Source organism: Orycteropus afer, unplaced genomic scaffold (genome assembly GCF_000298275.1).
Source record: "Orycteropus afer afer isolate SDZICR_OR568_19922 unplaced genomic scaffold, OryAfe1.0 scaffold00181, whole genome shotgun sequence".
NCBI lineage: Eukaryota > Metazoa > Chordata > Mammalia > Tubulidentata > Orycteropodidae > Orycteropus > Orycteropus afer.
Genome location: NW_006921768.1, coordinates 1,241,278 through 1,253,026, shown reverse-complemented (window position 1 = coordinate 1,253,026; position 11,749 = coordinate 1,241,278). Strand labels below are relative to the sequence as shown.

Here is an 11,749-nt window from a genome sequence, read left to right as displayed (position 1 = left end):
GGAAGGAAGGTTGGGCAATCCTACTTCCATAGTGATACTGCCTCGGAAACCCAAGGAGGGGTCGCTATGAGTCGGGGCCAATTCGACGGCACATAACAACAACAACAACAGTCCTTGATTTATACATGCCAATTTGTTTCTCATAAGTTTCAGTTGGTTTCATATACATATTTTTATATGAATGTTTACTCCTTCCTTTAAATATTTGATGGCCTTAAATATCCCTATTTTCAAATAATTTTCAAGATAGCCCCATGATTTCTATTTCCTTGGAAGTAGTTAGCCTTTTGTTAACTTTGCTGTCTTTTCTTAGTTTCCTTTATGCAATGGGATTTTAACTTGCAAAGTCATTCCAAATGGGAGTTCCTTTCTACACATTTATCCCATTGTGTCTGGTGGTTTTGTTAATATCTACATTCACCTCCTCCTCCTCAGTTTAGTTCTTCCACAGTTCTTACATTGACTGGTAGCTGGAGGCTCGTTTTTTTTAAGAGAGGCATTGTAGGTTTTCTGATCCAGTTATCTGTTGGGAGCGTCTCAGTTCTTTTAGATGATTCTAGGCTAGAAGCCTAGAAGCATAGTCAGCAGTTTTGTTGTTGTTGTTGTTTTGTTGTGAGTAGGCTCATCTCAGCTACTTGTTTCACAAACATAGGGAGCACATAGTTCTTGTCATCCCAAAGGGGTTGAACTTTTAGTCTACATAGCCTGTTTCCTGACTTAACATCTAGTAAGCCTACATCTTCAGATGCTCTCTGTTATACTCCATAGAAATATTTATCTTGTTTTGGATTTTGTTTGGGTTTGGGTTTGGGCTTAGTATTCTAATGTTTTAAAAATATTTTATCCATAGTTGTGGGAGCTGCTAGTAGAGAAACAGGAAGAAAAGAGTGGAACATTCATATGTGTCTTCTCCATCATCTTCACTAAAATGAGGATAAGACATACTTGAGGAATTGGAAAAGATTAGGAAGGGCTTGGAAAAACTTGTATGTTGACTGTCTAAGCACCTAGGAAATTAATATTGAGCCTATATTCACCAGACTAAGAATTGGCTAAGAATATGCCAGTGGTGATTTTGTTCTCTGACAATCTATTTAACATTGTACTCTGATTCCAGAGGAACACACAGATTCCAGCTGAACCATAGATCTTTGTTTTCTTTGTTCTTTTGTTTCAAACTCCAGAATCTTTGCTGGGTTAAACATTAACTTACACTTGCAGGTATAGTTCAATAAGTTAAGGACGAGAAGTCTGTTCATGGAAAGCCAGGTAGGAAACTTGCCTGTGAAGCAGCGTCTCCTGATTTCCGTCCACCACGTTAACAATATCGCTATCACCAGAGTAGGAGGATATCATCAATTTAACAATCTCGGTGGCTCCCTGGGTGGCAGCAAAATGAAGGGGTGTGCACTTCCCATTCTGTGAACAGTGTTGATACCAGAATCAATGTTTAAATCTCAATTTAAGGCTATAGTATAATTTCACTTAAGTTTTTTCATAGACCAACAAAATCAGTATATAGAATTTAAGATGATGGATAGTGATCAGTTTGATCTACTGAAAGGCATCAATATAAATATTATAGGTACCAATTGTGCTCCCTTGAAATCTGGCATGTCTTAATGTGTACTTCTACCATTGTTACCTGGATGATTCTCTTCTAGAAGTGTAAGAGTCACTGTTACTACAAATACCCAGTGTATAAAGTAAATTCAGATCCTTAGTCATTAATACCAGCTCTTCCTTTCTACATTGAAAGGATTTAAAGGTAGTTCCTCTCTTCCTAATCTCTTCATCCTCCAACAATGGGTGGACTTTGTAGCAGTTGGGAGGTAAGCATGGTCTCACCCAAAAGTCCCAAAGGACTTGTCACCAAGCCAGATGAAGGGAAGCCACAACTTTACTTTGAGTCAGTGATGACTGGCCACAGGTAAGAACCTTAGCTGTGCCTTTACTTTCACAAACCAAAACCAAACCAATCCCACTACTATTGAGTTGACTCCCACTCACAGTGACACTATAGGACAAAGAAGAATTGCCCATAGCTTTTCCAAGGCTGTAAATTTTTATGGAAGCAGATTGCTTCAATCTTTCTCCTGATGAGAGTATGGTGAATTCAAACCGCCAACCTTTTTGTTAGCAGATGAATGGCTTAACCACTGCATCACCAGAGCTCCTCTTTTACATACAGGTCCTTATACATTAGTTAAGCTTGTTCTCAATTTAAAATATGAAAGAACTATAAACACAAAAAGTTCATGGGCAGGCTTTAATGTTCCTGACTGAAAATGTTAACATTTGAATGTTGGTCTTAATGTATTTCATGGCAGTTAAACTGGATATATTCTTTATTGCACCTGCATTTATGGCTGCAATTGTTTGTGGTAGCTCCCCAAATTCTTTACATAGGTTGAAAGATGGCATATTTTCTTGTCTTGCTTCTCAATATCTATTTCCCTCTTGCTGTATTGACACAGTACCTAAGGCATTTGACTGCTAACCAGAAAGCTAGCGGTTTAAACCCACCAGCCACTCCTTGGAAGGAAGATTGGGCAATCTACTTCCGTAGAGTTACTGCCTAGGAAATCCAAGGAGGGGGCACTATGAGTCAGATCCAACTTGACAGCAATGGGTTTGTTTGCTTTTTTGGTATTTATCTTCATGTGCCTTGGTGGTACAGTGGTTAAAGGGCTTGGATGCTAACCAAAAGTTTCACAGCTTGAACCCATCAACCACTACTTAGGAGAAAATGTGGCAGTCTGCTTCCATAAAGATTATAGAAATCCTTTAGTTCTACTCTATCCTATGTTCTACAGAGGTCCCTGAGTGGAAATCAACTTGATGTTTTTTTTTTTTTTTTTCTTTTTTTTCTCAGTATGCATTTTGAATCTAAATTAACTGTAAAAGTGCTATAAAATATTTTGGAAAACAATTTATATGATAATTCTAAAATGAAAGTGTTATATAACAGGAATAATTACCTCCACCAGATCTATCTGTGCACCATTGTCTAGGCACATTTTGATCATTTCCAAGTCGCCACTTTGAACTGCCATGTGGAGAGGGCTATGTTTTCCATTATTGACAAAGTTAATATGAAACTGTCTACTATATCCCAGTTCTTCACCTTTGGAAGAAAATAAAATTCAAAGTAACATAAATATTTAAAATCCATTGAAAAACAAAATGCAATCACTGCTTTGGAGTAAGATCTAATTCATAATGACATCTCCTTGGGTTTCTGAGGCATTATCACTGTGGAAGTAGATTGCCCAACCTTCCTTCTGAGGAGTGGCTGGTGGGTTTGAATGGCCAACCTTCTGGTAAGCAGTCAAATGCCTTAGGCACTACATCACCAGATCTGTAATAGGAATTAAAAAAAGAAAACATTTAAACATGCATAAAAGTCTGCATGTAAATTCTATCAAATACTTTTCAAATTAAGGTGCTCTGGTGGCATAGAGGATAAGGCATTTGGCTGCTAACCAGAAGGTCAAAGGTTCAAACCCACCAGAAGGAAGATGGGCAATATATTCGCACAAAGATTTACAGCCTCAGAAACCCAGTGGGGGTCACTATGCATTAGGATTGACTTGATGGCAGTGAGTTTGGTTTATTTTTCAAATTAATAGCATCCCCCAAAGCCTCTACTCACCAAACTTTAGTAGTATTTCCATGCATTTTTTGGCACCTGAAAATGCAGCCTGATGAACAGGGAAGCTTCCCCATTTATTTGGTACGCAAAACTTGGCTCCTTTATTTAACTGGATGGTGGGGGAAAAAAACGAACCAAAAAAGTTAAATGTCGTGAGTTAAACCTCAGACCACAAGGGTGAACAAGGATTCATTTGTCTCCCAGACTGTATTTTAAGGCTTTAATCCTACTATATTCCTGAACTTTGCAATTTATGTAAAAATACCTAGAAAAAACTTCATATGCTGGATAATCTAGGCAAGAAAGTAATTTTGAAGCTAGGACAAGATTCTGACAGAGAGACACTTTATATTTTTTATCTGTCCTTTCCAAATGAAGTATATAGACACAAAATATGAGTAAAATACCCAGAAAACTAAAATTAATACATTTTCAATGGGATTAATGAGAACATTTTCAACATTATCATGACTTTTCTTATACAAATTTTCAATTCTTTATGCAAATAAAGTAATATTTTTCAGACCCTTTCTTCTTCATTTATGTAAAATTAATAAATGATTAGACCAGTGCTCTTGGTAAACTATGGAATTAGATATTTTCACTCATGGAAATTCTTTACTAAAAAGAACAACTATTATATTATTTTTCTATGTGAGCCAATGATTTTCAACCACCTTCCCCTAAAGACTATCAAACTGCAGTTTTGTTTTAAATACTTATCACTGAATATCTTCTATTTTCACAAAATAAAAGATGCTGAAAGGGCAGAAAAGTGTGAAAAAGTAAATACCACCTTTAATCTCACCTTCCAGAGATAGAATCAGTTTACATTTTAGAAGAGAGTATTTTTTTTAAGACTTGTTTCTTGGCATATGTAATTTTTATCATACTGCTCATAAAAACTTTTCCTTAACAATATTATTTATGATAAAGAATATGATTTTAATATTCAAGTACATATTTTTAATGGTTTATCAAGTACATGATTTTGTCAAGGGCATTTTTGCATACATAAAACTATATAATCAATCCCTATTAGTGGACTTTTCTCCAGTTTTCTCAGGCACTGAGGGCATATCTTTAATCATGGTACTTTGTTATAACTTTAATTATGTCTTTCAAAGATATTCCAAGCATGGGAATCGATGAGTCAAAAGGAGTTCCCACCAGCAGTGAATGAAATTTCCTGACTCATCAAAATTTCTCTAATAGTGATTATCAACAAGATTCTTTCATCCTTTAAAATTAAGAGGTGAAAAATACGACATTACATTCCTTTGTTTCTCTTTACTAGAAAAATTACTTAAACTTTGTGTATTCTTTGCTAATTTTTCTGTTGGAACATGGTCATTTTCTTACAGATTTGTAGATGACTTGCTAGATAAATAGATAGGTGCATATAACCATAGGTCTCCTCAGGCCAACTGATGTACGTCAAGCAATGCATTTTCTAATATTGAACTGCTCTGGTGGCATAATGCCTAAGACATTTGACTGCTAATCCAAAGGCTGGTGGTTCAAACCCACCAGCCACTCCTCTGAAGGAAGACTGGGCAATCTACTTCTGTAGTGATACCACCTCAAAAACCCAAGAAGGGGTCTCTATGAGTCGGATCTAACTCGACAACAGTGCGTTGTGTTCATTTGCGTATACAGTCCTTGGACAAGGCCAACACAGTATGGAGTGTTACTCTTTTAATAATTTTGATGAAATAATATGCTAGTATTTTATTTAAGATTTTGTATCTATGTGTATGTATATGTGAAATCAGTCTACACTTTGCTTGTTGGGTGAGGTACCAAGATTTAGAATTACTGTTATGATTCACTTTAATTTTCTCATATTTTCTTTCACACTTTTGTGTTAGTCTTCTGTAACAATTAAGGAGTGTGTGTATACACTCCCTGAACATACAGAAAACTTTTTTCTGACATATCTGTATTTCACATTTTGCTAAGGAGAGAAACTGGAAGACCTATTGTAAACATCAACAATGACCCATGCTGCACTAATGAAAAATAAAGAAAGAAGAAAAAAGCAATTAATATACAAACCAAAATTGTCAGTGCTTCACTATTATCTTTGGAACATGCATTTATAATAGCTGTGTTTCCATTTTCTCCTTCCAAATTAATATCAGTACTTCTGTGCTCCAGCAAGGCCTACACACAGAAAAAAAAAAAAATAAAGTAGAATAACTGTCAAAAAGATAACTCCAGATTTTGAAATAGGATATTATATCTTCCACTAGATCATAAGCCTGCCAATGCCAGGCACCATATCTTATTCATCTTTATATCTTTCCATCCTCACACAATAAAAATTTTCTGGCAAATAATCTTGCACATAATGGCTGCTAAATACATTGCTCAAACAGAAATAACATTTATTTCTCTATTACATCAATTGAGACAATGCTGAATTATAGAACTGAAAAAACCAAAAAACAAACTCACTGCCATCAAGTCAATTAGACTCATAGTGATTTGACTCATACCAACCCCTCTTAGGGTTTCTGAGGTGCCATCTCTATGGAAATAGATTGCCCAATCTTCCTTCCAAGGAGTGGCTGGTAGGTTTGAACTGCCAGCCTTCTGGTTAGCAGTCAATGCCTTAGGCACTACACCACCATTGGAAAGAGAGTAAAAATGGAAGATATTTACTAATTCTCTCAGTACTTCTCATTTTAGTGAACTATGTTAACCAATAGTCTGCATACAATAAAGTTATGGATCCATTTGGAATATATGTATGAAAGAAAGGGAAGAAGTTTTTTACCACCCCACCCCGGCCCCCTATAATTTTTGTTTTATCAAGATTGCAAGCATTCTGGAAAATACCAATTGAAATTCCTTTCTCTTTACTAGAGAAAATAGTTTGCTGTGACTTTGGCATAGATTAACTCAATTAATTCAAACCTGTTCTGGAACAGTTTCTTAGGGAAACTGGTACTGTAATGGGTAAAGCATTCAACCAAAGGCTGCTAACCAAAGGTTGGTGGTTCAAACTCACCAGCAGATTCATGGGACAAAGATGAGGCAGTCTGTTTCCATAAAGATTTACAACCTTAGAAACCCTATGGGGCAGATCTACTCTTTCCTATAGGGTCATTATGAGTTGGAATCGATTTGATGGCAGTGGGAAGATGTAAGAATCAGCAGCCCTGACAAAATGGTCAAGCAATTTTTTAATGGAATTTAATTGAAAATCTCTTATTCTCTCACTTGATTGACTATCAGTCAATTGTTGTTGTTGTTATGTGCTGTCGAGTTAGACCAGACTCATAGCGACCCCTCCTTGGGTTTCCAAGGTGGTACCACTACGGAAGTAGATTGCCCAACCTTTCTTCTGAGGAGTGGCTGGTGGGTTTGAACCACCAGCCTTCTGGTTAGCAGTCAAGTGCCTTAGGCACTACGTTACCAGAGCTCCCGCCAGCCTATTACTGGCCAAGAATTTATATATCTTTAACCAGTCTTTACTTTACATTCAGGGTAACAATAATTGTCTCATAAAGTGTCTCTCTGAAGAGAAAAATCTCTGAATTGACCTACTGAAGACTTTTTCTCTTATAGCAAGACTATACACACACACACACACACACACACATATGTACATATATATGTGTATATGTATGTATATATACACACACAAACCTATGTAGTGTTATAACACTATAACACATAATCAAAATTAAATTCTTCAAAAAACTTTTTTAAACAGGAATTTTCTCAAAAACCTTGATTGCAAATTAAAAAAAAAAAAAAGCATACGATATCCTACCAGAGCCCTTTTTAATAAAATGGCCTGAAGTGTCAGCAAAATAATTAGGCCTACTAATTATTACTGCTCATAAAAATAACAATTATACTGAAATTTCAGTATATGAGAACATATAAGGACATTATTGAGGGAGGAAGGGAAATGGGGACACACAGGTCATTCTATCGACTTAAGTACTCTCATTTTCTATACCTTAGAAACTACAGATTCACACATCAAGCAATCTACCAAAGTATATTATAAATGACTATAAGAAGAGATTTTCCTGTCTTAGAATTATAGATCATTAAATTTGTAATATCATGCATTACTAATGTACTATAATAAGCACAATCTGTTAATAAGCTGTGTTAAATTATATATGGCAGGGGTCACAGAGAAAGCAACTTAATTGGGCATCCACTTCAATTCAATCATTACCTGCCTAGTCTCAAAGCTTAGCAAATGATCCCTCTACGGATCTCTTAGATGAAAATCTAAGAAGTGTCATGGGAAGGTAAAAATACTGAATACTATGAGTTTTAACTCCAAGGACTAAGGCTTGTAAGCCACTGAGAACCAAGGGCCACTCCCTAATTCTGAGGCCAATGTGCTCTAAGGAACAGTATTCATGCTACCAGTTGCCTGTGCAGGAGTATTAAGTGATACAGGGGTAACACTTATTCTTACTTTAAAACTGTATGGGCAGCTGTGGAAGGTTTGGAGGAAGGTTGGTGGAGCAGACAGTGGAGAAGCACTCTAAAATGAAAAGGGCTAGTGGGGCATCCCTGCAAGGCTGGCCTCTGGGCATAACTGGGAGAAGTAGGCCAGTATAAGACTACTGCTTGCAAGCACACATGGGGCAACCCAAAATTCCTTTTCCTCCTTTTCTTTTCCTCTTATCTTTGTAAGACAGAGGGATTTGGAAACATTTCTAGATGCATTTGTAGTTGGTAAGACCAAATATGAAAGAGACAATTTCACTTTGGTTACACCTATTTTTCTTTTCTTTCTAGTGTCACCCAGGACATTCTCTGCTATATCTACCATCTAGTTCGTAAATCAAATATGGGCTTATTTCTGAACATTTTTTTCTGTTTCTATGTGATATCTACCATTCTTTATTTGCTGGTCTGATGATTTATGATTTCTAATTAACAAGAGTCTTTTAACTGCTACTTGCCTTTGAATTCCCAAATCACACTTTCATAGACAAGATTAATTAAGTCAATAGATATTTGTTTCTGAAAAGAACTTTCAGAAGAAACTCCACAGGGAACCACATTAATCTCTAGGGAATCCCAGCCTAAGTCTCTAGTGGCCCAACCCAGATGACACAGAAGCTGTCCCTGGCTCATGAATAATATAGACTTTAAAGAAAAAAAAAAAAAAAAAAAGTCTGTTGTCAGAAATAACCTTCTCAGAGCCTGCTCCTGCTGACAGAACCCTCACCCACCTTCTTGTGTGCTGATATCTCACTCTCCCCTTCTTCAGCCAGTATCTCTATATATCCATTCATTCCATTCAACAACCATCACTTACCAGCACTACTTTGATTTTAGATTGGTAAGACATGGTCCTTCTCCTTTGAAAGACATACTGGTGAGTGGAGGAGAAAAGCACATAATGAAAATTTTATGTGTGCTAGGTGTTATGAAAGAGCTACTGTGGTGTAGTAAATTACCTGGTATGGCTTTTCTAGCCATAAGTCTTTGTAAACTCCGAGGTGGAATTTGCTGTAAGCAACTGAAGAACTTCTGATTGTTAAAGTTATCCACCTGAGGTATTTCTGTTAAGAGAGGCACAAAGCAATGTTCCAAGAAGTTCTCTCTCTCTCAGGTGTATAGAATTCCTTATGTTATGATTGGTTAGTTCAGCTACTCTGCCAGGCTCAAAGGAGCCCTTTTAGAGGCAGAAGGAGTCTCTCTGACTGCTGGCTGAGAAAGATGTGCTGCTGAGAGAAATGTGCTCCTGAGAGACACGCGCTGCTGAGAAAGAGACACCAAGGGACACGTGCTGCTGGGAGACAGACTGAGAAAGACTGTTGGCTGGGAGACGGCAGGCTGGGAGAGACTTAGCGTTTTTCTTGAACTTGAATTATAGCCTGTTGCTTTCCTAATAAACACCATAATCTGTGAGTTCTGTGTGGCCACTGCAGTGAATTATCGAACCCAGCAGAAAAGTTGTGGGTGTTGTGGGAGGGACGGTTGGTGAAAGGGCTGGAGGGAGGCAGCATGTCTGGCCTCTCAGGAATAGGCCTTGGGCTACTGATGGTGATTCTGTCTTCCTCTTGTGGGGTTAGAGGAGGTCAGATGATGCAGCCTCACTGCCCCTTTGGCAGCTACATACAAGGTACAGTGGGAAAGTTGAAAAGGGACTTCCTTCCTGGCCTGACTAGAGGGTTAATGAAGTCAAGGACTCAGTCATCTGGGAGAATGGTGCTTGGGTTAAAGGGAGTGAAAAAAATCCATGAATACTTCTGGCACCTATTTGCTGCCTTAAAGACAAAGTAGATTTTGATGTGGCCTGGCACAATAGCCACATCATCATTTGCAATATTGTTTCTATAGGAAAACTTACTATAAATCCCAAATTGCCTATCTTAGAAATGAACTCCTGGAACATGATCTGTTGGTAAGTTGCATTCCACTTAAGTATGCATGTGTGTTTTCTAGTGTTTGGAAATATACTCTGAGATCATGAGATGTGGTTTAAAAGCCATGGCCTAAATCCTACCCCTTAGGCATTTACTAAATACTTCCTAGGTGGTACAAATGGCTAAGCTGCTAACTGGAAGTTTGGAGGTCTGAGTTCACTCAGGTGCCTCAGAAGAAAGGTCTGGATAAACTTTCAGAAAAATCATTCACTGTAAACCCTGTGGAACACAGTTCTACTCTGACGCACCTAGAGTCACTATAAGTCAAAATCTACTCAATATCAACTTTTTTGGCTTTTGTTTTATTTTGTTTCTCGGTTATCTTGGTCTCTCCTCTATTTGATCAAAATCACTCCTAAGCCTTAAAAAAAAAAAAAAAAAAAAAGGAAGGAAAGAAATTTACCAACAGCATGGCAAGCCATCTACTTTTCAAACCAAAACAGCAAATCACAATTACTTTTCCCTTTTCCCTGAGTCACTCAACATCTTCCTTCTTTTAGTCATTAAATCATTCAAGTAAAAGTAGGAAAGCCTTAACTTGGAAACAAAGAGGAGAACAAATTTGCTAATTTTTGCTTTTAAATTTTATATAATAGTAGGCAATTTATGCAATTCTTTCTGTGCCTCAGTTTCTTGAGTTATGAAATGGGGATAGTAATAGTTTCAGTCCCTAGTTTATTTTTAAATAAGGATTAAATAAACTGAAATATAGAAAGCTCTTAGAAAACTGCTTGGTACACAAGGACTATTACATTAAGGCTTGAAATATTATCATTATTGTTATTTTCATCATCATCACCACCACCACCACCATCATCATCATCAGTTGGTTAGAAGAAAAGAAAATGTGTAATCACTACACTTTGTTAGCCGTAGTAGCTTTCTTTGGTCATTTTTCCCAGGCAAAAGGGGCCCGATTTGGGTCATGGCCCAGGCCTGACCATGCATGAGTCATTGGCAACCTCACCTTTAACACCTCATTGTGCCAGCACTGCACAGCTATATGGAGTGGTGCCATCATGTTGTTATTTCTGAGGTTAGGGTTTGCCCCTCTGATGAGAAGAAAGGTAACACTTGTGACCTGGTTATTTTCTGCAGCCCAGTGCAGAGGGGTATTTCCATAATTATCCATTGCATTCAGCACTGGAAAAAAGACACCAAAACATAGATTAGATTTGCTTTGACTGTATTCAACAACTGCTGACTGACTACACTCTTCAAATTCTGTGCCATGTGCTATAGGCTATGTCTTCTTTATATATTATTATTATTATTATTATTATTATTATTATTTTATTGTGATTTGGGTGAAAATTTAAAGAGCAAGTACACTTTCCATACAGCAGATCACATACACTTTGTCTCATGACATTGACCACAATTAAGCACAATGCAACATCTCCTTCCCACTTCCTCCCAATAGCTACTGCTTCCCTGTGTCCATCCCTCCATGCACTCCTACCCCCTGAGCTGTCTCCCTGTGCCTGAGCAGCTCTTCTTTCTCTCTTGCTTGGTCTCTCCAAGGAGTGTATCTACCTCAGGTAAATGCTCAACTAGTATGCCTGTCTATTGCTTGGTTGGAAGCCACAGGTATGCATTCAATTCCAAACCTGAAGGGCAGCTAGGGGCCATAGTCTCAGTGGTTCCACCAGGCTCCATAGGGCCAGCAAACCTG

General features: G+C 37.5%; 1 protein-coding gene across 1 annotated transcript in view; it reads right to left on the bottom strand.

The window, feature by feature from the left end:
• The window catches only part of TRPA1 (transient receptor potential cation channel subfamily A member 1), a 92,639-nt gene that overhangs the window by 56,880 nt on the left and 24,010 nt on the right, over positions 1-11,749 (bottom strand). The window contains exons 3-7 of the mRNA XM_007947353.1: positions 11,042-11,217; positions 5,714-5,821; positions 3,656-3,764; positions 2,982-3,127; positions 1,283-1,419 (exon numbers count right to left, since the gene is read on the bottom strand). Coding sequence (XP_007945544.1) covers positions 1,283-1,419; positions 2,982-3,127; positions 3,656-3,764; positions 5,714-5,821; positions 11,042-11,217 — 676 coding nt within the window. The remainder of the gene's footprint in view (positions 1-1,282; positions 1,420-2,981; positions 3,128-3,655; positions 3,765-5,713; positions 5,822-11,041; positions 11,218-11,749) is intronic.